Source organism: Cariama cristata, unplaced genomic scaffold (genome assembly GCF_000690535.1).
Source record: "Cariama cristata isolate BGI_N322 unplaced genomic scaffold, ASM69053v1 scaffold741, whole genome shotgun sequence".
NCBI lineage: Eukaryota > Metazoa > Chordata > Aves > Cariamiformes > Cariamidae > Cariama > Cariama cristata.
In genome coordinates this window covers 1-27710 of record NW_009597288.1, presented here as the reverse complement: position 1 = coordinate 27710, position 27710 = coordinate 1, and the positions used below count along the sequence as shown (strand labels likewise).

The window sequence follows — 27710 nt, the reverse complement described above, 5'->3', positions numbered from 1 at the left end:
TGACTCAAGCAGGGAAAAGTCAGATACTCCTTAGTTCATGGTAGCTTTGACAGTATCAGAGCAACCGGCTGAAGCCCTTCAGTAGCAGCGGTGCTGGACCATCCACCTCTCCGATTTGGAGGGTCGTTGCCCACAGACATGCACAGGTCTGAGTAAAACTGCAGGAAGAGAGGGAGAATTTGTAAGAAAATTGAAATGATTCCCTCCCAGCCCTGCTTCTCACATCTGCTGCAAAGATCTCTTTTGTATAGACACAGAACAGTCAAAATCTTAGGGGGTTTGGCTTTTGTTAACCAGACTCAAGAACTGCAAGCTGCAAATAGCATCAAATGGACTTTGCCAACATAAAGGCATGAGTTGAGCGTAGCTTGGATTTGCACCTTCGGTTCCCAAGAGAACTGGCATTTTAAAACCTGAGGCCTAAACCACCATGTTGTCACACTCTTACAGCTTTAAAAACAGCCATAAAAATAAGCATGTTAGAATGACAAGATGTTTGGTAGGGAGTATAATTGCATTGCACTTCAGTCAGGTAAGGGTTGTTTTCAAACAAATGGAGTGCAATCTGTTCACACTTAACTCTTCTCAGAATATCTTTGCCTGCTTCTTTTGCAAATTGCATGATCTTTTATGTTAAAATGTCCAGTGTTAAAAGAATTCAGAAAAATTCAGTAGTTTTTCTTTTAATCCAGCAGCTGCAAAGCTTTTCATATGTTCCACAGCGAAAATCACTTTCTCCCATTAGGACTTCCTATTTGATTACATGAATCCCTTTTGGCTTTCCCTCAAGCAAATTTTATTGATGTAATAATTTAAGTTGCTTCCAATTAGGCCTTGGAAATTAGGTATTCTAAACATTTCCATTAGAAGTTCTTGATATTAGTTTAACAAGTACTTTGTTATACAGCTTTACAGCAGGCATGCTTACTTCAAAAGATGATAACCAGGACAAATCCTGAAATAAATGTTTCTTGTCTTGTAGCATCAAGGGAAGAAATGGGAACAGATAGAAATAAAGTTTGTGTTGTGTAGGAAAGAGGGGCCATATTTCTCAGCTGCTATTCATTTCACTTTTTCTCATTTTCATTACTGATACAGCTGAAATTAGTCCCCCCCAGCCCTGTTATTCCACGATAAGTACAACGTTCAGCCTTGCTTTCCTATCCTCTTAACTTTCAAGTGACTCAAAAGTTTCAGCTTTATTTTTCCTATCGATGAGAAAAATGGATAAGCAGTTTAAAGGGGAAAAAAAGCAACCAAAACCTAAAACAGACATTGCAGCTAAAAATTATTTTGAAAGAGTTGAAGCTTCACTACCTGAATACATTTAAGTATTTTAAATAATTCTAATATTATAAAATTCTCTGAGAAAAAACATGACTTGTTCTCAGTGAAAAGAATTTAAGATAATGGCTCTGATTCTGCCTCCTGTGATAGCTCTTAGAAGAGCAACATGGAGACAAAGTATTTAGGCCTACAACAGCTCTGAGTCAGAAAATATTCCTCTTATTTAGGAAGGCATTTATGAATCCATTTGTCATTGTTATATACCAAGGCTTGTCTGCTACTGCAGAAATTCTTTTGTACCCCACTGTACCGTTATGATTTATCTCAGTTACAGCTACTTTCATATTCACTGAGAGACGTAGCCGTCTGCAACTAATCTTGAACAGTGGCAGGACTGAGGACCAGCCCAAATCCCACCATGTCCTGCCCAGCTTAAGTTTCATGGCACAGTGGACCACATCTCCCTTCAGGTCAGGGTTTTAGTTATGGTGCACAGAGATGCTCAGAGGTACGTGGTGACCAAAGGGACCTACAAGGGCAAAAGCATGGCAAGAAGTTTACATTCTGTGGGCATGCATTCAGGGTTTGAGCTGACAAAAGCCTCCAAACCTGCTTTGCAGCCCAGCACCTCTCAGGGAATTGAAACTAATTCTACAGATCTTTTGGGAGTCTTCTTGTATTTGTCACCCTTGAAGCTTGGCTCCGGATCTGTTCCTTCTGCAGGCGGGAAGGTCACGTACTTCTCCCAGGTGTCTCTCACCTTGACGTGGGACAACGGGCTCCCTGTTTACCGCTAATTTGTGCTCTTGCTCTCTCTTTGTTCATTTTACCCTGAACTCCAAAACCTTACCCATGTCAAGCATGCCTGGTTGACCCCAGGGAAGGGCAGTCTCCTTTCAGAACAGGATTAGATCCCATCTGGTGTGCAACAGGTAAAGAGACATCTCCTCTCCCTGCTGCCCTGTTGTACAACCTCTTCAGGGTGACACAAGAGACATGCGACCACTACAGTAACCACGATCAGATACACAAAACTCTTCCGCTGCCTGTCCCAACACTCACACTTCAGGTGTTTCAGGAATATCACTCTTCAGCATCTTTGACAGACAGGTGCCGAATTACGACCTTCCTCTGAGGGGTCGGAGGCTGCAAGGCAGAGGATCTGAAATGCAGCCAGGAACCGAACCCAACTCAGAAACACAGAAGTCATCATTCATCTGTCCTAGGGTATGCTGCTTCCACCAAGGTGAACGCATTGTCAGCAATGACATGCGCCTGGCTCCTGTCCGCCATGAACACCTGCTGTCTAGCTGTGTGCATCTAGAGATTCCCTTGCAGTGGCAGGCCTAACATAGGCATTTGTTTATGTATCAAATCTTATAGTTCAGTAGTATGATATCTTACTCGCTCCCTGCTCTCAATTCCTTTTCAATGACTTGATTCCCACTCGGTGCACCCCCCCTCACGCCTGTACCCCCTCCTTGCAATAGCCCACTGAAGCCAAGGCTTCTGCCCTCCGTTCTGCCATCGCTTTCTGCTGGCAGCCTCTTCTTCACGCCGCTGCCCACAGGAGATGCTCGCACAAGAGGTACCCAGCGATGCACAGGATGACAGTACATTCCCAAACAGTAGAAACACCACAGTATCACCTCTTCAGTGTTTAAACATGCTTTTCCATTTTTGCAATACCACGTTCCAGGTTCAAAAACAGTATCTGTGGGTTTTTTAGGGTGAAAAGTAAACCAACTTTCAGACCCAAAATGCAAAAAAGTATTGGTTATTGGAAATGTGAAAAAGAAACCTGTATATCATGAATAAATTCCCCCACTGGAACAAGGTGCTCAGTATAGATTCCCATTTCAACACACAGCCTTGTTATTTACTACATTAAAAGCAATTTGATTTTCCGATGTTACAATACTTGTATTTTTATAAACGCAGTATGGGTTCTGTGACACCCAGACACCTTCCCTGTGCTGCTTGTTCTACGGCCAGGTGGGATGAAGGGGTTACGGCGACAAGATCCTGCATCTCTCCCTCTTCCCCCCATGTATTTTGGTACGACTCCTTTAGCACGGTGACCGAATACCAGCCATATTCATGAGCCTAAGGAGACTGCTCCTGCTCAGCCTGCACAAGGGGAAACCACGCCATTTCAGCTGCGTCCATGTTCTACTCAGAGCAAACCAGGCACGTTTGGTTAGTGTAACAATTTTTTTTATTTCAGTTACTTTTTCACATAGAACTTTATGTAAGCTACAAAAATTGTGAAATGCAGAAATGGTATTAAAACTGCAAACTTAAAAGTTTTGATAAAAAAAAAAAAAAGGTGTCTTTCCCTGCTAACAATGACCATTTAAAACGAACGATATTTTGATGGATTCATTTAATAAACATACCATACACTTCTCAAAAATAAATAAAGAACAACATCAGAAAAACCAATACCATCAACAACATGAAGCATTTAGTTGTCTTTTTTTTTTTTTTTTCCTTTAAAGACAGAAATGAAATTTCTAGGCACAGTTTTAGGCATTATAGAGGACACAGAGGCAATAGGTTAGTGTGCACTGCTCTGTACAAAAATACAGTCTGAATAAATTACATTGCTAGCCATAAGATTAGACTTCACTTACCAGTCAATTCATTGCATGTTTAATAATATACAGTTACATGCTAATCCATATATATCATTTATATTTCAAACACATAGGTCTCTCTATATTTGTTTTTAAAATTTACAAAAGCTAAACAAAGTTGTGCAAGAAATCCAGAAGAGGTGCTAGGTACTTGTCAGCACCGGATGGTATACTTTAAGCTTAAAAAATACAAATAACTAGCCCTGCTTGCAAGTTTGCTATATATATATTTACTCATATATATTTGGAAGAAAAACAATGGATCTGTTGCGTGAGAGAATCATCCTGCCAAGTGAGATAAAGCCAAACGACTGAAATAATGGTGGCATGACAGAAGCACAACATACAAAATGATTAATTTGTCATACGTACACTCAAGACACAGATATGTATCCTTTTTGTGGCCAGAAAAAAAATAACTCAGCATAATGTTGTACTTAGTTCAGTGCTGAGAAACAGAATGCTTGCCAAAACTGGCAATGGTAAGGGGGAAAAAAAGAAAGGGCAGTAGCAACCTAAGCTAAAGGTAGGTACCTAAACCTGTACACTAGATGCCCAAACGCAAAGGACCTGAGGAGTTTGAGAGGTGGGTCCTAACAGATTGCATTATTTTCAAGAGGAAAACCAGGTGTTGAGACTGAAAATCAGATCTCTGACTCAAATATGAATGAAGAACCTTGTCCTTAGGCATTCACGTTTGTAAATTTTTTGCCCGAGCACGTTTCATATTAACAGCCGGGTGACTTTCAGAGCGCATGCCATTAATTTGCATATGCCTTACGCCTGACAGTTGTTTTCACTCAAACTCTACATAAAGGAAAACAATTTGATAAATTAGTGGATATGATAGGGGTTCAGCACTGCGAAGTGCCACACAATGTCAGCACCAAAGCACCGTCCTCCTAGGAAGGTACAGACATCTCACAGTGGGCTTCTCTACGTTAACTTAATTCCCATGCCAAACTACAATGTTCTCCATGCTGCTAAATAAAAGCAGAACTACACAGCTGTTCAGAAAGATACAGAGTTAAGTATATACTGAATATCCGCCTCAAGTCAGTCTCAGGAAAAAAAGCAGAGTTGCAAATGCTCTCTGGTGCCTGCGAAACAAGTGGACGTAATTTTTCCTCCCATCCTTTTTCTTCTCCAGGCATTGCCATATAATCCCTTCCAAGTCAAGCTATCATTTTGCTCCATCTAATCTAATTAATAGCCACTGGTCCTGGAAAGACTGCTGATAAAGAATATTCTGCCATGGCAGTAAAGATTTAACTTCAGAGAGCCCCAGAGTTTTATAAACCATCTCCGTACGTCAGCAATACTTTCACAACAACCTCCTAAAGGCAGCCCTGTGGTCCCACGCTCATCGCAGAACCTCTGCGCCCAGCAAATGGTGGCACAGGCATTAACACTGTAGATGCGGTCTTAACATCGAGTCATTCAGCAGCCTTTTCCGTGGAACCAGCAAAACCATTTGTGTAGAGATGGATGTGCAACCCCAGCATATCTGCTTTTGCAGAGGTCCACACAGAATATATTTTAAATTTCTCCGTTAAAAAAAATAGTTATTTCTAAAGAGTAGAATTATATAAAAATATGTTCATAATTAATTGAAAATATCCAAATAAGCAAATCTTAAACAAAAATAAAAGTGATGCGGATTAAATTCATGTCAAAGTTCTATTTTATCTTGGGTTTCATTTCATGAGTACAGTCTCTGGATGTTTTAAGTGGGAAACACACTAAGCAAGGAGTAATTAGATGTACATAATCAGCCAGTCCATTATAAACTCAGCTTTTAAAAACAAGAGATTACCTCCTGAAGTGCTCATGTTTTAATATGGACATGATGGGGTCTCAGCTCTATTCTTGATGATCAGAGACACTCACAACCTAACTAGATTTTTAAAAAAATGGCAATTTTTTCTTTGCAACAGCCTTAGAAAACAATTTTTAGTTAAGTACTAGATTATACATGGAATAGCAAGTAGTTATTTTGCCCAGTTCTACCGTAATGTGATGTGAACTTTTAAGCACTTCCCATAACACAGAGTCTGTACAAGGGCATATACAGAAGACAAACCACTTTATGTTTATTTTGTAACACCAACCAAAATTGGGGGTACCAATCCAAGACTTTCAAGAATGTGTACAAAGTTAGTATTTTAACCACTGCATCACAGCTCATATTACAATTTTAAGACAAATTGTCTCCCTCTGCATTTATATTTGTATTATATATATGCATTTATACTAACAAATACCTTTCAAAAATATAACTGAACTTGTTCCATATGCATTCTTTTCATGACAACGTTCAGAAGTTAAATGGGTACTTAGGGCAACTGCAATTCATTCATACATTTTAGATGCCTCAGGGACGGATGAGGTCTTTTCCTACTCCCCCTTATCTCCACCCTCCCAGCAAAATACTCAAGAGCTGAGACAGCTTCCAGCTACACAGTCAGAAGCACATGTCTCTGCCTTTGGACTTCCTTCAACAATCTGCTACAGCTGGCACGGTGATGTCGATTACTGATTCATGAAATCCTGTGTGGTTGGTGGCTTTTTTATTTTTTATTGTTCTCCCAGAATACTGTTGAATGCAGATATTAGACAAGTCATTAACCAGTTACATTCACTGCCTCAACACAGTCACTTGCAACTAATTCCTTAAGAGCTTTTTTTGAGCAAGTAACAAGGGGCCAACACAGCCTATTGTAAAAAATGCCATTGCCTGCTTATCAGACATCTGAATCCTCTATGATACAGGGAAACTTCTAAATGGAGCCTCTACCAGCTGCCCCCCTGAAGGCAATAGCAGATGCTGGAATTGCATTCTCATTCCAACTAGTTTTCTCACAATGATCGCTGTCACGTAGATCCTTTTGCTTGTTGTCAGGAAAAATGAAGCTTATGTATCAGCAGCTTGCAGCATCTGCCTATGTAAGATCAGCAATCTTAGTGTTTGCAGTTCTTTTAAATGGTTGTAAAAGCTGGTTATAGTGTTCACACCCAAAAGGCAAAGGCTATTTTATCAACAGAGCAGACTGTTTGGTGCTCCACAAGTGTTCTAAAAAAACTGTGAGTTAGAAAAGATGGGGTAATCCTTTTGTTATTTTTCTTTTCATTAAATGATTCTAGTAATAGTCTTCATAGTTCTTAGGGTTCAGGCAATAAAGAATGGCACCCCCAAACGAAAATATAGTTGCACCCCAAGCCAGGCCATAGCCCCAGTTGAACTCATGGTATATTTTCAAGCTGACCGTTTCGATGAACTTGATTGGGTAAAGGACTAAGCTGCACACCTGAAGAACGACTGAAAGAGAAAAAAAAACAACCAGTATCAGAAGAAGCCTTAATTAATTTCCATAAAACAAGGAAAACATCACATAAGCGAAATTCACATTTAAAATGTTCTTGGTGCATTTTTAGGTTTCAAGTACTGCTCTTTTGGAAAAAATACCACCTTCATTTCATTCACAGAGAACAGAGCAGCTCCTCCATAGTCCCTCGTTGATGAACAAATGTTATTGCCATGGTGTAACGATGATCCTTCAGATGTCCACGAAGTAAACAGTGAAAGCAATCTTTTTCCAATTCCTTTCTCTCTCTCCCTTGTATTTTAGCTTGCAGTCATTACTTCTTCCATAATAACAAAACTAAGATCGCTTGTTCTATAGCTATTATAAATAAGTCAAAATGAGAAGCAAGAATAAACGAATATTAAGAAATATAGCTCAGAATCAAATCATTTACTTAGCCTAGACATAATTCATTGTAGTAGGTGATACATATTTATGTTCAGTGGAGACTCACTGAATTACGTATTTCATATGCATTACTGTGTACTGTAATCAGAATTAATGGTATTGTTACACAGAATACCAAGGAATCTATAAAGTTTGATCAGTCACTAAAATTCCAACTGGCAAAACATTGCCTTGTATTACAAATTTAGGAGGTGGGTCAAAAATGCTTCATGATGAAAAAAGCTAATAAATCAGATCAAATCCAAGGCAGTAAAAAGCTTAAAAAATCATTACTTTCTACAGCACTGTCTGAGAGTGCCAGATCTCCTGCAGCCCGATCCACACGTCTGCAGTGGAATTCAGCAAACCTAATTATTGTGCTACGTCAAAAACCCCCACATACAGCAACCTGAAAAGAAAAATACACAGATGAAGAACCCCAATTTTCACAAGAAGACTTCAGTTTCACCGGCATCCGTTCTCTTTCAAATTCAGGCACACTGTTAACAAAAATTGGGATAACCGTTTCCAAGGCAAGTAGGTGAAAATCACACTTGGTCTGAAAAGAACAAGCTGTATGATGTAGTGATTCTTCAGGCCTCTAGTCCTGCCACCCACAAAAGACTAAACATCACAGGAATGTACAAAACATCTTTTGCCCCTCAAATATGATAAGGCCTTATCGCAACGCTCCCTTCCAGCATTTAGCACTAGCAATTTTTAATGACTTCAGCACGAGACGGCCTCTGCAGACCCCCCCAGCCCCCCGACTGCAGGCAGGGTGGGCACATCCACACCGTTAAGTACGTGCTTAAGTATTTGCAGAGACATGCTCTGATGGGAGTTCAATGGTATGCAATGCCATGCCATAACAACTACTTTCCTTAACACTGACTGGGGCATTTTGTACAGTTTATTAGGTATTGTAAGAACAAACATGATTTAGAGAATCGTTACAAAGCCCACACCAATGTAAATTGCCAGTGGGTAACAGAGAGGAAGAGTACTTTGGACTACAGAAGCCCTTCTGAAATTACACGAAAATAAAATAACAGTAATTATATTCTCCCACTGCTTTAACACTTTGTACGCTCAAAATCTGTCACGTGCCTTTTCATTCCTCCACGCACTCTTTAGTGCTGTCAAACTGGCACCCTTTATTACCCCTGGAGACTAATGCTCACCTGTCCTCTGGATAGGACTGGTATGGGGAGATGATTTCCAATGTTCATTACACGCTCAGTGATAACACTTTATAAAACACTCCTTGGAAATTTCTTCCCCGCATCCCCCCTCCGCTTAGCCTACAGACTAGTCTTTGGACTCTTACTTGAGACTGACAATCTGAATAATGTTTGGATAGTGGATTTTCTGATGTGGATACCAAAATCCACAGGATTTTTTTAATCCTAAAGTTATTGAAGTGTTACTTTGTGTTATTCCATTTTAATATAATTTTTGTCTGCCAGCTCCCAAAACACTGTGCAATGCAGGAGAAATTTTGACAGGGTACACCTACTCTTATGAAAAGATTACGGGTTCCAATTCTTTATGAGAGCATCATTACACCCCAAAACACCTGAACACATGTTCAGCTTTCAGACACATCTTTAAGACCATTCAAAGTCATAAAGGATTTCCTAAGATGAATGGAAATAAGCAAGTTTTTTAGTGGCTTCCTGGACTGAGGATGCAGCATCTCTGCTGAGTCAATACAGAAACTGCTCTGTGTGTCTGTGTCAAGTGCCAACCAAGGAAGCTCTCCACCTGCCCTCAATCTAACATATGAAGGACACTGAATTTTAGTCTACAGATTGGACTTGTCAAAACAAAACCAAAAAAATGATTCTTTTGGAAGACGAACACGTTGCTAAAGCAGCAACATCCACAACAGGTATTTTAGACATTTTTATAGTGAGGGTTCCTGCTTTTGCTACTCCTGGTGTGGCTACACTATTGTAAAACTCAAAGGTTAAGTCCTGGCAGCAACTGGCCCGTGGAAACAGCCACACCGTGTACCACTGTCATCACTTGGCACTATTTTTTCCATTCATCTTTGTTTCTCCCTGCAGAGTGGGAAGGGACCTGTGTGGGCTAGAAACAACACTGAAGTTATGAAAAATGACCAGCATGATCCAAAAAAGATGTTAAAACCAATGCTTGTAACTGCTGATCTGCTTCCGATGAATTTAAAGCAACTCCATGCTATGTTGACCTGCTTATGGGAAGTGCGTGTACTACTTCTCTTCAGAAGCACTAGACTTTTCCTGTAGAAAAAACAGGCTGCAAAAGAAACCTTAAAAAAAGAAAAAAAGAAAAAAAAACACTTCAAATTGCTACCCAAAACAGACTAGTCATCTCAAACTACACTATTCACTTCAAGCATAGACCCATTTTATGACTAGCGCCATGACGCTTGCAAGACAATTGCACAGAACAGGAATACTAATTTTATTTCATTTACATGAAATACATGCAATTATTTGTACTCACCATATTAAACACGCAGAAATCACAACAAATGCTTTAAAACTAGGAAAATACAATTTCATTCAACTTTTTTTTTCCTCATGGAAATGTTTGACTGTAACAGTTTTGTTGTCAAAAAAAATTATGGTGTAGCTTTCTAATTGGTCTATATTTATGAAAATGGTAGTGCTGACCAGTAAATTCTGTATTTCTCTTCTCTACACCGTTCCTCCTGCTCATTCACATGAGTAAAGCACTTCATTAATAACCCATGGGTGTTGCAGTTTCAAAGATTAACACACATGCAACTGCTCTCTAGGAAGTCATTTGTACTTAACACAACCTGTGCAATTAACTGGGAAGCAGCATGAAGAAAGAGGGGGTTCATGCTGAATTTTAAAATATTGCTAGCTAAAGAACAGGCCACCCTGCTACACAGGAAGACTAGGATTTTTTTTCAGGAGGCCCCTTTGGCCAAACAGGGAGTTTCTTGAAGAACGTGCAAGAAAGGGGTACACGTGAGCAGGAAACCAGGCTAGACAATGACAGGAGTATAAAAGCACTGTTTTCATAGTTAGATATAAAATCAGGAAGGCTGAAGCCCAGCTGGGGCCCAATGTTAAGCTAGGAAATGGCAAAAAGGGTAATAAAGAACAATTTCCACAGGTGCATTAGTTGCAAAATGAAGTTCAGAAAATATACAATGATGGACAGGAAAGCCAGTCTAACAACAGATGATGCACCATGATGCCTTCTCCAAGACCTCTAAGTGACATGGTTTGGGAGGGCATCAGCAGTGCAGGGACAAGTTAGGGATGATTCAGAGTTGCATCTATGTCTATGGGGACAGATGGGATTGACCCAAGGGTGATGAAAGAGCTGGCCAATGTGATCATGAACCCTCTACCATCTACGAAAAATCGCAGTGATCGGGAGATATTCAGATGACTGGGAAAAGGTTAATGTTGTGTCCATCTTTAAAAAGGTCAGAAGTGAAAAATCCACAGGATTATAGGCTGGTCAGCCTCAACTCAATCCCTGGAACACTATGGACTACATTGTCCATTGTCCTGCCTCAACAAGAAAGCTGGACTACATGACCTACAGAGTATCTTTCCTATAAATATTTCTTTGATGATGTGACTCTTCTTGCCGCCCTGTAGCAACTTGCACTACGTCCTACTGAAGTCAGTCCTACTTTTTCAGACCATTCCATCAATTTCTCAAAATCAAATTCTGTTCTCCAACGTATCTGCAATTTTTCCCAGCTTCACTGTAAAATTTGACAAGTAGACTTTTATTCTGTCTTCCACATCATTATGAAAATAGGTAATAGCACAGAACTCAGGGCGCAATCTAGCCAGATTGTGCTTTGACTCTGTCAAAGCAGAAAGATACATCCTCTAAATATTCTCCAAATATTATCTGCTGTCTTTTTTTCTGACTCTCTCACCTATAATACTTTCACTTAGCCACTGTTTCCCTAGCTTACATGTGAAAGTATCTTGCAAAATGTGTTAAAAGCTTACTAACCATAACAGGTTATTTTTCTAAAAATTGTTAAAACATAGCCCCAGAAGGCAAACATCTTTTAAATTACCTTTTTTGGTTGCTTTTATGGACTTTCAACAATTACTCTTTCTATTTCTACCCCTAAATTAAGACTGAGTTAGCACTCAGTTATCTGGTAACCATATCCTAAGATTCCTACGCTGACAAGTTTGTGAGCTTGTACTTTGAGGACGCAGCTTTCAGGGCCAGTTTGGTTCACAACACCCCAGCAAGTACATAAGCTAGTGACCGCTTCTAGATCAAAAATGCTGGGAAGAGCTCTACGAGCCAAGGTGGCTCCACGCAAGAGTGTCCGGCAACTGCCTCTCTGTATGCTCCACGTTTTTCCATTACCTGAGGTATTCCTGTTCCTCTCCCCATTACACAGAGGTGACAGTATGTATTTTAAACACATTCACAGCTGTTGATCACTTGCTGACTTATTCTCAGTACCTAGGTTGAATTAGTTTTTTGTCCCTTCGCTTTCCTCATCTCTTCCAGGCCTAGTCAATCAATCTTCTTCCTCACCTATAGAGTTGCTAACTGGAATCTGAAGCTGAGAAAAAAGAAAAACAATAAAATCAAAATTAGAAGAAAAAAAAAAATGCCTGAGCCAACTGTTTGGACTCTAAAGTGCCTGGAAACCACTTTTCCATTTTGTCCTTTCTCCCACACAGTGACGTTTTCCACCCGACACCCACACAGATCATTAAATGTCTCTGTCATTAATTCATCCTGTGTCCTTCTTCCAGAAGCAGCCGGTAGACTCCTAACCAGAGTCCTACAGAGTATTTGGTCTTGTCAGCAGATTCACAGGTCGGGGCAGGGTTTATCCTCAAAGATCTTCTGTGAAATCCACAGGTGAAGGTTTGAATCCATGGATAGTTGCATAAGGCACAAATGCCACTGGGTTGCAATCTTAACTTTCCCCTCTTCGGTAGGGGACTCTTTCCATAATTCTTTCAAGATATGCCAGTCCATATTCACCTCTACAAGTAGCTGACATCAAAGATAAAATCTGTAGGAAATGACACTAACAATGTCAGTGTCAAATCCCAGAAGGATTATCCTCAGATTTGCCAGATAATGAAGAATGGGGCAGGCTGTCTTGGCCTCAGCATCTCTCTCCTGATATGCTTCAGGTCATGGCTATTTAAAATGTACGCGCACACACACACTCAGAGGCAAAGGAGAGAGGTGAACACCACCCACAAGCTAAGGCACCAATATATTTCCCTTTTTGACACAAGTAAACATTCAATGCCCCTACCCCCAACTTTTTGTAGTAAAGACTAGAAATAAATTTTATGCAGAGGAGAACAGACTAAGCTTTAAGCCAAAGAGCAGGATTGGGGGAAATCTTTTTCATGGGCAAAGTTGTTCCTTTTTTTAGTACAAACTTAACTACTACATGAGCAATATGGCAAGATAGGCAGTGCATGGCTGAATAATTACTCAAGTTACTACACAATGTTATGAGAAATTAAGTCAAAAGCCAAATAAGAAACAACTACAGATGTTCAATAACCCCATTTCCTTTGAAGCTAGCTGCCCAGCATGCTTTATCATCTCAGAATTAACACTAGATTTTAAAATAAGAGCACCAGTGCCTTCATTCATTCAACCAAGCAAGCAACACGACACACAGAACAAAAAGATACGACTTGCGCTCCGGCAATCTGATCCTAGGTTGCATTCATTTCCTAAAAGCAGATGAAATACAACCTCCCAGTATCTCTTGAGCAAATAAAAGTGCATCTGGAAGCGCTGGGGCTCAGCCCAGGTAACGTTAACAGCAGAGGGCAGCAGGGGCCTTCCCTGGAGCCTTGCTTCAATCCTGAGCACCCCGCAAATTCTGCGCTTTCATCTTTTCATATCCTTGTAAGTGGCTTTTTTTTTTTAAATACATCCCGAAGACGAGGTTCTGTCATCCTCTTCATTACGGGCTATCAGAAGGAGCTTACGCTGCTGGCTCCGATGCAGGTGATATGAGTGACAGGATGAAGGCAAACCATGCTTGGTAAATCTCAGGAGAAATGGGAACATCCGTGCGGACTAAGTCCCAGAACACCAGAATGTACAAGAGGAGATGATTTGATGTTGCAATTCTGCCTCACTGGACTACTCTTAAGGACAATTCAAATTCATAGGCCTCCCTTAAGGTTTTGTCATAGTTTATACAAACTGTTCCATATTTCTAAAACCAAAACAGGGACTACGCTGTGACACCTTGTTATATTAATAACTAAGAAAGCAATGAAAATAATGAATACAACAAAATACAGTGAATACAATGAAATTAATTCCTTACGGAACAAGGGCATATATAAACACCTTGCAACATAATCCTACTTAATTTCACGCGTAGGGCTTCAAGGGTTCACATTTGGGTATTGATTTTCCTGTTTTAAAATTGTAAAAGGAAGAACATTGAAATAACAGAAATGGCTTTGCACGAAGAGTAAAAATGGGGATATCAAGCAGCACAAAGTCACAGATTAAAAATGGTACTTTGAGATTCATCCTCTGTAGTTTCCCCCGCTGCATGTACTTCACAAAACAATAAATATAATGCCAATAAATGATTGTTTATGAACTAATAATAGTGCAACTGCAAAAATTATTAATGCCGTGCAGCAGCAGTATCCTGAAAAACCTCACTGGACTTAATACAGAAGTAAACCAAATGTCTCTGAATTAGGATGCAGAACAAGGCACGTCTTCCTTCAATGAAGTGAAGCTGCTCTCATGCAATTTTTGTACTGGTGCCAGTAATCTGCTTACCTGCAGCAAAGAGCATGACCGCAACTGGTCTGTAGAAGCGCCGGCGAGATCCCACGCAGATAGAGATCAACCCGACCAGGAAAGCTATGAGAATAATGGCAGCACCACCCAACAGCAAAGCGAGAGTAGCTATCTGCCAGTCTGGAGAGGAAAAAGAAAAAAAAGAGAAGGGAAAAAAAATAAGACAATTCCAGTAAAACAAGCCCACAGAAAACAAGCCCCTGACAGAAACAGCAGAATATGAGGAACGCAGAGGCTGCATCAAGGCTCGGGTAAATAAACAATTGTGCTTTGGATTTCTTTGCTTCTAATTAGTGAAACACCTTTATACAACAGATACAACTCAGGAGCAAAGTGCCACAGCCTCCCACACTTTTTCAAGGCTTAGTTGGCCTCGCTGGGATTTTGGCTCGCGTAAGACTGAATAATTTGGTCCCCTGGTTTCTGTCCAATTTAGAATGAGAAATTGAGGCTGGGTCAGGATTAGATAGCGTGTGTTAGCTGACCCCCAGTCTGCCATAACTTTCTCACCTAAAAGAGTGAAAGTCAAACCTCTGCTTGAGCTGATTGGGATGACGTAGGAAGGGAAACGCATGGAGGCTCATCATATACACCTCTTGCTTGGCAAGTACCAAGCCCACATAATATGAATAACAAAATTAAGGTAAAGGAAGGAGATGCTTAAAGGAATTAAAAAAAATAATAATTTCAACGCTAAAAAAAAAAAGAGGTGGAAGTCAAGCCCTTATAAAGGCAGTCGCTATCATTAGATGTAGACTGAGCCAAATCTGAAGTCCATTTTAAAACACCGGTTATCCTAAAGTGTCAGTTTTTCTTTTCTTTCTCCAAAAGCAACTTTTGGATTTGGCCCAGTGTATTTTCTAGTTATTTTCATACATAATGGATGCAGTTATAAACAACATCCTTGCAGTCTTAAATCACATAAACCACAATCCATTTGCAAGCTGATGGCCATCATGGGTCTATACAATATCCAAATCTGAGGTAAGAGCTTCTGTAGGATTTTAGGAAGGCACAGGCTTTCTGCTGTCTCTTGTCAAAAGAGTACGTAAGACCTTGTCTCTCTCCAATAACGGGCATCAAGAAAAAGAATCAGATCACGATTTACTGTTTATCACTACTATTTAGTAGTTCAAGGAAGACAATCTTAGATCCGCTTGTGGGAAAATGACCTATGGATCCAATGCATCTCTCATTACTTTGAAAATACTATTCAGCATAAAATGTCCAAAAGCATTACATAGCTCAAAGAAAATAAGATTAATTATTTCCAAAATAAATTTATAGAGATCTTAAGGTTACTAAAATATGAACAACAAACATCCACATTCTCTTTTTGAAAAGAGCAAAAGTCAGTGTTTTAAAAACCAGTACATCCAGTTTCGTGAGGGATCTAATCTGCTGAAGATACCAACAGTGCAGCTGTGGGGCTTGGGAATGGAAGGCTGGCAGCTATTATCACCAAAAAGCCTTCATATAATTCTATGAAAATGGATGAAGGAGATTAAAAGAAGGAAGTGAATAGAAGAGCTATAAAAGCATTGCTAAAAAAGAAAGTTATTTTAAAGGCATGTTTGTGCAAGAACACACATTTATTTTCATTCTTTTCAGAAACCCAGGCATGTTGTTTACTAATACTTTAATTACTAAGTACTCAACCTTCCAACCTATTTTACTCCTTGTTTTCTTACTGGCCCAAAACCCAAGGCTGGGAACAATCTTGTGTTCTCCGACGGTCAGCATGCAATCTCTAACATCAGTTTGCTGTGTGTCCCACTGCTTTACTATTATTGGGATGGAAATACAATTTTAGTTATGGATGGGAATGTTATGAAGAGTGGTTTTTAAAGTTGACATGATCCTTCAGAAAAACGAAGTGGTTAGTGTACTGATGATTTAGAAAGTATTCTTCCAATATCAGAGTGCATTACAGATATAAAATACAGAAATAAATAAACGGAATGGACCACTTTGGAACAACATGAAAGGAATCCTTGCACTAGAAAATTACACAGATACAAAGACTAGGCACATAAATCTGTATCGCCCCAAAGTTAAAAGTCATACAAAATTGATGAAATAAATCAAAGTGCCAGATGGGAAAACTCAGAAACTAAGATTTTTGAAAGCCGCTACAAATTATAAAATATTAAATGTTATCTTCACGTTGATCAGATGCCAAAGTCTAATGCAAACGAAAGGTGTGCAACACGGGAGTAGCAACTAAATGGAAAAAAAAGTTGAGTATCCTATTGCTTTCCAAAACCACGCTGGCAAGACCACCAAATGAGTGAAAATAACTAAAGTAAATATAAGATAAGCGTGGGGTTAGAATATAGTTTAACTGCCAGGACAGATATATTTATGGATTTTGGAAAGGTTTAAAAATAAACAAACTACCTTACTATAGTACTGATGTGGGAGGTAAAAGGACAAATGAGTGTTGGAAGACACCTACACTCCCAACTAAAAAAGAACTGACTTAGTTAAACAAAATTAATTTCATGAGTAAAGGAACCTACTCAGTGATGTTGACAGTAGGACAAAACCCAAGGATCTTAATGTTGCTCACTACTAGCTGAGGATCAGGTATTGAACGTTGTGCTCTGGGCCACAACGTCTGGAATTGTCTCTTTATTTTAGCTCCATACACCCAATGCTACCAGCCGTTGCCTTGAGCTGCAGCCGAGAGGGATTCTGGTTGAAGAACATCATGAAGGTCAGACATGAGTGCACAAAGAATACTGGACTGAATTTTCCTACATTGCCTACCATGGAAACTACGTTTAAATCTCCTTGTCATCTTAGAAAAACCTTAACTTTCAATTCTGAAAGCCATTTGATCTGGTGACAAAATAAAGCTTATGCTGGATTAAGGGAGTAAAATCTTCTGCATGGGCCTTCCACTTCACAGCAATTATTTTTTATGAAAAAATCCAGGTCACTGGACTTTATATAAAAGAAAAGAGACACCCAAAGAAAACTGAATCACTGCCTCTGAAGGAAGAACACTCTGTACGTTAGACAGCTACAGCGAGGTAACCACATACAGCAAACACAGTTTTCTACAATAAAAATCTGTAGTGTTCCTTCGACTACCCAGGAGTGATTTATACCACATAGCATCAAAACGGGAACAGCAGATTGCTCTGTACATAGTGTTACTGGTACACAGAGCATAAACATCATAAGCCTACTTTAGAGCATCCAAAATATGCTTGCACCATTTCTAGGCATACACCAATCTTGCAAGTTACTACACTCCGTTCAGGAGGCTCAGCAGTTCAGTGAGACTGCTTGTTCTCACAGAGAGCGCAACATGCATAAACATGAGCAAAACAGAACCTTATAGACAGTAATTATTAGTTTCTTGGATTCAAAACACAATTTGGTTACACTTTAAGAATGCACATCAGCAGTTTTCACTGTACATCACTACAGTTTATTTACACTACCCATCCACTACCTAAGAAAAATGTTAGGAACTAGTAAAATCACACTCCCACAAATCTTAATAAAGTTTCAGACTTCAAAAAGTACTGTCATCTCACAGTCATGCCCAAATTAAGTTGCTTTGTTGGTTTATAACTGCAGAGTCAGCAGAAAGCATGACTTTAGATTTTTTTTTCCAGTGTTTTATCATTTTAGCAATATATTAAGAATTATATTGATAATATCACCTATCCCTTCCAAGCAACTAGAATGAACATATTTTTGACAATCGTTAAGTAACTCAAGACAGATTTCTTAGGAAAAAAAGTATACATTAAGTGAGACGTTTAAGGTTTGAAAATCCAAACATGTTTTTGTACTGCACAAGAAGCATCACAATGTCTATAACCATGGGAAATGTATACTGCAGTTCTGACAGTGTTGATAGCGTTTGCATAATTTTTATTATAATTATCTGCCTATTAGTTTAGGGATGTGGATTTCAATATTTGGAAATATATATAAATATGAACCTAGGTACTTAACACATTTTCAAAACACAGAAGACATAAAACTCATTAAAATTACCATCTTCAGGGAAAAAAAAGAAAACAAAAACAAACCCCCAAACCATGATGATAATGTTTCTTTTCAGTTAATTCCTCGTACATAAATCAGTGCCTCTTCATAAGGACAGCTTGGTCTCATTGCCCTTTGGAAATTCTGCCCTTCTTAATGATATGGAAGCACAGCATTAACTGCACACTGAAATGTGTGACTGTCCTCCCTTCTTGCCCCCAAATGAAATGACCTAAGGCTTTAAGCTCTATATTCATTTTTAATTAAGAGCAGCTTTATTTTGCCCAAGAAATAGAGCAGATAATACTGCAGTACTAGGATAAAATCAGGAAAAGCCATAAAACAAGGAGAAAACATCTCAAAGTTCTGAAATGTTTATTTTAATAAGTAGGTCATTTTTTAACACAAGAAAGAGCAATGCAAAAGGCTAGCATCATCATAGATTTCATGCTTTCAGCAAGTTCCCCCCAAATTAAAATATTTTATCTACATGGTATTCTACAGTAAAAGAGTGGACACAAAAACATACTGTGGAATATGTGAAACATTTGTGTACAGGGCTCTGTCAGATAATGCAAGTGAACTGAATTCACCTCTTAAGAAACAATCAAGCATTCCTTTCTTTCATACAATGGTTCTCCACAGAGTCCTCTCCTCATAGATGCTGAAGTAAGAAAATGCATGCAGCTGTAAGATGATGAAGGTAATGACTGACCTTCTTGTAGCACTAAACAAAACCTTGGTGAGAAACAAAACACAATGACACTCTTAGGTAAGTTTTTCCGATTCATTGCAAAGCTTCCACTTATCACATACCTGCCTTCAGCCAATAAATATTCTTAGAAATTGTAATATGGCATTTGCATTCAAGAACAATAAATTTGAAAGAACGTGTCAAGTAAAGCATAGAAAGTTGAGGCACCCACGCATAAGAAAATAAATATAACCCACTGAATGTCATAACAATTGACTAAGATAAATATGATAGCTAGAGATATTCCTAATTGCTTCATATTCAAAACTATTTCTAAGTTTATAAACACTCATCAACTTAGCCATCAAATAGCCAACACAAGTTTAAAAAGTGTAATTACATAGAAACACAAAGGTAGAACCTAGTTTCTGAAAGTACATTCGTCGCATGATCAGTGAGATTTCCTCCTTCTTCAGCACCATCAGATCCACAGACTTCTGTGGAAGGCCAAGCTCCATTGAAATCAGTGGAAATACTGAGATAAAAGTAAGTACTGCAGCGGTCATTAAGTTCTCACATAAAATGATTCCACGGAGAAGTCAGTCCGTTGGAACCTCACCTGGGCCAAAACTGATGGGTTTTAAGGAGTTGCTCAGATGAATTCTGCTCTCGATGAAGGGGATATTGGCTAAAGCTGGGAAGCCCAGGGGTCCGTCAGTCACTCGCTCCATGCTCCTCCGCACCACAAGTGCCACCTTTTCAGACTCCGTAGCGTACGCTTCTGCACACTGCAGAGAGAAGCGCTTTCCAGCAGGATCCATACCAAACCTCGAGTAAGTTGCTTGAGCCACAGCTTTCCCCAGTGGAGCCTTGTACAAAAATCACAATAAATAAATATTTTCTGCTCCTTGTCAGTTTGCATAGTATGCTTATTACTGCTAGCTGCTGCACAGACATACTCTGGCTTTTACATTGTCTTTTTATTTTATGGATTGAGAATAAGGTTCTTCTAAAGTATGAAAATGACTTGGGTGTGTGGATCCGCAAGTCACTTAGACACTTAAAAAGTGTTACCCGAGCTGTGGGAACCCGCCAGCCGCGGCTGAATGCATAGTTTCCTTACGTCAGAACTCTACCACCCTACACCAAGGCTTTCTTCTGAAAGCCATGAATTTGAACACATGAAATAACTTCACGAGGTCACAGATGTGTCAGAAAGAAGCTGTTTGGAAGAAACAAAACTATTTTGCGCTGCTTCTTCAACAAGCGATTTAGGTACTGAGCCATTCCCTGAGAAATTGGTCTTCATCCACACACAGCAGCACATGGGGCAAAGCCCTCGCTAACCCAAGTCTTGCACAACACAGGTGGGCTTAACAGCAAGGCTTTCTCATAGCTCTAATTCCCCAGGATTTTGACAACACCCAAACAGAAATTTGAGCATTTTACGCTGGGTGCCAAAATCCCGAAGTGCCTCCAAGGGATAATTCAGAGGCTTCACATAAGGAATCAGTCACCTTCCATGTCCTGCACAAGACACTTGTAGGGTGATTTAGCACTCCTGATACCGAGCGGAGAGTCGTTTAGAGCCAGGCACAGAAAAAGAGAACAAGCACAGAGACGTGTCCAAAAAACCGGTGGGGCAAACCCAGGTACGCCCACGTCTTGCCGAGCCGCAGAACGCTAACGGCTAACGAAGGAGGGAGGGCAGGTGCCTCCTCAGCTGCAATCGGCCAGGGGCTAGAGGCCTCCTCAGAAACCGCAAGGTCTTTGCTTCCCAGCTCCGGCTCCAGACTTGAACCTCTGCCCCCCTTTCCCAGAAGAATTTCTTACCCATTAGGGTAGACTGAAGCTGCTCTCCTCTTCCACCTACTAGACCCAAGCTGGAAAAAGGTAAGTGTGAGATCCACGGGGTCTGTGAACAAACAGGTACGAGGGAATCCAAATCCGAGTCTTGCTGTGAGTGTCTCTTACTGAACCGGTCCCTTCCAACCTCCCAGTGCTGTTTATGCACCCTTCCACCCACGCAGAAAAACGCTGAGCGTTACCGCAAGGCCGCCCAGACGCAGGGCGCTCTCACCTGAGGGAAAACCTCCTCAGCGGTCACCGACAGAGTTGGGTCGCTCTCGCGTGCGCTCCTCCCTACAGTCTTCCTTTTCTCCACAGCGAGAAAACCATGAACAGAGGGGAAGAGGCCGGCTGCGTTCCAGGCAAGGTAACGGCCCACTCCCGGCAGCGGGAACTCCATCGCCTGCCCTCCTCAGCCTGGGAAGGACGGGCCTGCTAGGTGGGGGGAATGAGGAGGCAGCCGTTGTGGAGGCTCCGCTCACCTCTCAGCGGCAAGCTGAGCTCCCCTGCCTGCCACCCCAACGTGCCACCGAGCATGCAGGGGACAGTTTGGTTCCCAGAGAAGCGAGCAATACACAAAGCAGAAACGGTCTCAGCTCCTCAGGATGGTCTTTACAGCACCTTTGTGTAAAATCAGACTGCATTAATCTGTCCGATGTCTCCGTTTCAGCCGCCGTGTTCATCAGACTACGTGTGGCCCCAAGACTGCTGGACTCAAAAACTTTCTGGGTGCTTCAACACCACGGCAAGCTTTATCTCCCCTCTCTCCAGGAGATCAGACTGAACAACAAAAGTAATAAAAATATGGTAAGCAACTCTGTTGTCGTACAAAGGAGACAGATTTGGCAAGACAAGTCGGTCTAATGCCTGGGGGGGGGTTCAGATGTACAAGCAACTCGAAACACAGCAGGTGCTTGCTCATCTGCCCACTGACGCGCATCTCTCCTGAAGATTGAAGCTTACATTCCTTACTTATACACAATATAAACACTTTGTGGGGGGTTTGTACAGCTGCTCTCTGAGCTGTGACCTGCCTTTATTTCTAAAATCATGGAGTAAAATCCTTTAAATGCATTGTATCTTCAAATAAAGAGTTAAGTGGTGCCATTATATAGATCTTTATTTTATTATTTAAAGGCAACATGCATTGCACATCACTTTTGCCAACAGAGGACTTCAAGACAAGCACAGCATTACAGAAAATCATGTAATCTATAATTCATTCACAGAATAGTACAGCATGCACTCAGGCATTTCTTCCATTGGATACATGGCATTCTTCTGAGATTAGCTCACTACTATGCTATTTTAATTATTGGATATTCATTCATTCAATAAAAAAAAAAAAACAAAACCAAAACACATACACCTACCACTCCAAGAACCTCACAAAAAGCTGGAAATCTTAGAATTATGTCATTAGGAGAGGTGTGGGAGATGTGCTATACAAGCTTTTCAAGAAAAGCTCACCTTTTCTGACCTCTTCTACATATACTACTACATTTTAGCAATCTGAAAAAAGGAAGAAGTACGCTTCACACTGGAACAGGAACGTAATTATTTCCCACAGTTACCGATGTTCTTCAAGCAAACTGGCAATCTTTTGCAATTTCCAAAACTCATTCCATTGTTCCTTGAGAAAAACAATGAGCATTTAAAACAGTTCAAAGGAGTACTTCCCATCAAAACGATGGTCTTTGCATCGCAGAACTGGACGAAGTAAAAACACATAAAGCAATACAGCTGTATTGACTTTACCCCATCTCCTGCTTGTTACCTTGAATCTCACGTGGTCATCTTTGGCCACAAATCAGTAACAGAGGCAAGGTTACTCTACGTGATCCTAAATATAAAATCTCATCAAATATTTAAACCACTTCTATTATCCCTAACACAAGGAACATCTTTTAACTTCTTGGTGCAAGCCCTCTTTATTTAATAAACAAGACTTAAAGCAATGGGATACATTCCTTATTTTAAAATTGCAATGAACAACAGCAGTAATAATAACCCACTAAAGCTAGAAATGTTCCTTTTTTTTTTTTTTTTAAAGAGTAATATCAGTGATAAGGTGTATAGTGTTCTTGATCTGATCAGATAAACTCACACAAACTTCATGTATTACAGACGTGCTGTAACCACGTCTCTTAGCTGGTTGGAAAAGGCTGGCTGAAATGGTAGCCTCCATCACACTAGAAGGTCCAGACTACTGAACAGGAGTCTTAGACCTGCTGCTCCCACAGAGCATGGCCTTGGGAAGTCTGAGGCTAAAATAGCCGGTCCACTTGTAAAAGAAGGAGCATAACTTAGAATATTCTATCTGGGGCTACTTGAGGGATAGCTAACAAAGTCAAGGCATTCTGAACACACGGAAGGAGCCAGGTAGACATCAGGCATAAACAGATTATCAGTCATTATAGAATCACAGAGTAATTTAGGTTGCGAAGGACCTCTGGAGGTCATCTAGCCCAGCTCCCCATGGGAAGCAGGGCCAATCTCCAAGTCAGATTCAACTTCAAAGTTAGATGAGCTTGCTCAGGGTCTTAGATGCTGAGTTTGAAGTACTATGGCTTTTGATTTTATACCTACTCTCAGATAAAGTGTTGGGGATGATTATTAAAGAGAGTAATATGCAAAATGACAGACTACAGTTTTCCAAACCAGAAGGAATGTTTTATTAATTCTTCCTTACATTGTATGAGCTACTTTCTTCAGACCTAGTAAAACCACATTTGTGCTTCTTATGTTATTTTATAGCAAACTATCAGCCTTGCTGAGCTTTTTACAAATATGTGTCAACATCAACTCTGAGCAATGATCCAGATCTTCTAATGAGGAAGCTGCTTTCGAGCTAGCAGTTTCCCCTTGGAACAACTCCTTAGATTCAAAACAAGCAGACACCATCCAAGACTACTGAGCCATGTCAATTCAGATATCTGCATCTAATGTATAATTAAGGTTAAATCCCTTCAAGTGCTACCAAATGAGCAGCCTCTGACACTTCTTTTATTTTAAGAACAAACTTGAACAGAATTATAAGCATAAAACTAGACTTAAGTTGTTTTACTGCACTATGCTGTAAGTTAAGCTTACCTTTAGGCTTTAAACACATAGAGAGACCTTGTTGCGCTTGTTTTCTTGAGAATGTTTTGTCTTTCAAACATTCATGGACAGTTCTTAAAGTGTATACTATTCTTAAAGAAAACTGAATGTTGCATAAACAAATATACCGGTTGTTAAGTACCAAAGCCATATACCCCTATTCACCAGAATGAATACAATTAATCAGTATGAAACCATTCAAATGTATTTCTATATATGCTATTTCACAATAAACTGAGACGCTGCAAAGGAGCTATTGTTTTCTATGAATGGTGTATACATGTATTGAAGCCAAAAATGCACAGTGTTTACCTGCAGCTCAGATTCTATGGAACCATTTATGACTTCCACATCATATTTGTGTATCTTTGATTTAAAGAACTATAATGGCTGCAGCCTATTGCAAAAATTCAAATTTATTGTTATTAATTCTGCAGGAAGATGACAACTACCTGTATGGGTACAGACACACCAGGCAGTTGTATGTAAAACTTATTTAATTCTAGGCAGATGCTGTGATAGAAATAAATATTCATACATAACTTAACTCTTGATAAATCTGTCAATGAACCATTACAAATCAGACATAATCCACTTCAAATGAGGTCTAAAAAAATTTTGTTTAAAGACACCAAAGGAACATCCCAAACCCTGTAAGTTCGGGTTTGTTTTTTTTTTTAGTTTAGCACATGAGTTTAAAATACAGCTGACTTCAAGACTTGTGCATTAGCCAAGTTAAGCTTTGATCACAGAAAATAATCTTATGCCCAGACAGCTGGTGAAACTGTAAAGCAGCATTGCTGGATCTCAAGATTTTATCAGGAAGCTTTCCATACTGGTAAGTTGGTTAGTTTTTCAGCTCCTGAAGTTGCTAGCAGTGGGAATTTTAGAATTTCATCAAGGGAAGAGGGAGACAAGGGATATACAAGAATACATTTCTAGCTCCTGCAATTACAGGAGAAAAATTGAACAGGTGATTTACATAGACCCTAAAGACTCAAAAAGAGGAAAAGTAAATTAAGATGAGATATTTTATAACCTTCCGTCTTCTGGAAATTAATTTGACTCACTATTTTATATACTTGAACCATCAATATTGTGAAGCACTTACGCAACTTTAAAAGCAGTATGAGAGCAAAGGATTGCTTGCAAGCTATAAAAAAAAAAAGCGCCCTCAAAACTGTGAATGAATGACTGCAAGAACATGTATTCCAAGCACCGGCAACGCTCAAGGAAAACCGAGAGATTATTCCCTGCTACAACAGCCAATGTAATCATCCTCTGTACATTTCCTTCTGCTCTCCACTAAGCTGCCCTTTTGATAGCAGTCAGGGGTCCTACATCTAATTACAACAAAGGTTTTTAATTAAACCTCGAATATGCTTTAACAGCTTCTAGCATGAGCTTGCCCTTGATGGTGCCGCTTGAGGTGCTCTCCTTCAAGGGATGACGAAGTAAATCTCTTAAAACCATGGGCGAAGATGCCTTTTCCCTGTGTGTACTACCGCTTTTCACAGCTAGCTAGCTACAAAGCTGCTTGCACCGGCAGCAAGCTGAAAGCTTTCCCTGTGGGGGCTCTCCACTATCTCCAAAATACGCCGCTTGCTAGATTCTCGATGCAGGACGAAAGTGCATTTAAAATATTAAGGCAAACACACAAAATGGTCTCAAATATGAGCCCAATTCAACTTGGGGAACTTACGGGGAGCCTTCCTACTGACTTTAATGGGAACCGTAACGCACTAGCAGAACGCAAGGGGAGAACAGTACAGTTTCTTGTGTTTCAGCTCTCCTCAGAGCGCAGCATTGTGTCTGCCAAACATCAGGAAAGTGAAGGGTTTATTCCAGTCACCTCAAATAAAACAATCATTCACTTCTTCCCCAGTAGCTTGTGAAACCTGGCTCCACTAGACTGGAAAGTATCCGAGGAAAATGAGTAAAGCTCATTCAAGGAACTTGAATAAAACTGGACAGGCAGGAATTTTTGCACAGGAGAGAAGAAAGCACGAGGGGAGGACAAATTTTCAACGCACAGCATCCAACGAAACTACATTTCATTCCTATCCATCCTCACCCATTCATCTCCCACCTTCCCATAAACAGAGAGGTGACCAATACGGCAGCGAGAGAGAGAGGTGTCCTTCCATGCTGTTCCATAACCTGTCCTGCTTTTCTTCATGTCCCACTTTGTGCGTGTGTGTGTGTGCGCGCGTGTACACACGCATGCGTGGTAGGGAGATGGGTTTGAGGGGGGAGCCCAATAAATTGTGTGCAGAGGTGGGGAGGGGGGGGGATTTGAAGCAGGTTCTCATTCAAACCATCTGAAAAGTCCTTCTGCAATCAAGGGGATACTATTTCAGGAGACAGGGAGAAGGGGCAAAGGATTCACGTTGCTAAGGCGACACGTAGAAGCTGGCATTCCTACATAAATTTCCATTTATACTGGGGAAAGAAAAGAAAGCTCTCCAAAGTTTGTGTAGATACCCTGGTAACTGACTGAAACCGACATTTCTTTACAATTCATTTTGGCATTACGTGATTTAAAACAAAACCCCAAACAACATTCAAATCCTCAAATATTACTCCACAAAATGACAGAAGGGACAAAAAAAAAAAAAATAAAAACAAAGCACAGCAGCAAAGGAACCTGTGCAATTTCTACCCAAGCAGAGATCAGTTATTTCCCAGAACCTATACAAGGATTTCAGGGAAGCGAAGAAAAAGGAAAGCATCTAGAACACACAGTCAGCCCCTTCCTTTCTTTCCCAAAACAAACATCTTGCCCCCATACGATTCACCCAACCGAAGAGCACAGCGATCCAAACGGATGATTTAACAATGCAGGCGTGTGTGTGGGGAGGACAGGGACAGGGATGAAAATGGGGCGGAGGGGGAAGGGGCTGACTTCATTTGTCAGTGTTTCCATTGGGACTCCAGAAGTTGCTATTCAGGCATAAAGTAAATAAAACAATCCATGAAACTCGAAACAATTATGGTACTACAAAAGAATTTACTGAAAAATATTCAACAGGCGGCTTGTTTATATCATTCACAACCCATTTTTCAAGTACTCCAAGCAATAGTGAAATGACATTTTAAAAAAAAAAATAATCTATGACCAAAGACCTAGAAAGCTGAAGAACAAACGAGCATCAAGAAATCAAAACAGGGAGTGTGGCAAGAAGGCAGAGGAGTATGAAAGAGGCTGGGAAGATGAGTACCTGCTATGACACACACAAGCACAGCCGGGGGATGGAGAGCGAGCCAGAGTCCAGGCGTCCCCACCCGGGACAAAGTAACAATCGGGTGTGCTTTAGGAAGCCCCAACTTTCCAAGACCAGTGACTTCGGGGGTTTGGGGTGGGGAGTGAACTATAAGATACTTGATCCCCAACAGCTTCTCACTGTTTGAGAACAACTGCCACAGGGAAAAATAATCAGAACTAGTCCAAACTCGGTGTCTTTTGTGAAAACACAAAGGCAGATACGAAATCAAATCAGCCCTTTCGCTCACAGAAGCCAACCCCACACCTCTCCTGCACCCCAGACCACC

At 40.3% G+C, this 27710-nt stretch overlaps 1 protein-coding gene across 1 annotated transcript; it reads right to left on the bottom strand.

Moving 5' to 3' along the window:
• Positions 1 to 6614: 6614 nt before the first annotated feature.
• On the bottom strand, positions 6615 to 21456 carry TMEM47 (transmembrane protein 47). Its single transcript, XM_009708790.1, has 4 exons — positions 21289 to 21456; positions 19828 to 19996; positions 14483 to 14623; positions 6615 to 7245 (listed from the first exon to the last, which is right to left on the bottom strand). Exons 1-4 carry the CDS (start codon positions 21454 to 21456, stop codon positions 7067 to 7069), a joined length of 657 nt encoding a protein of 218 aa, XP_009707092.1. The 3' UTR covers positions 6615 to 7066.
• Positions 21457 to 27710: the final 6254 nt, after the last annotated feature.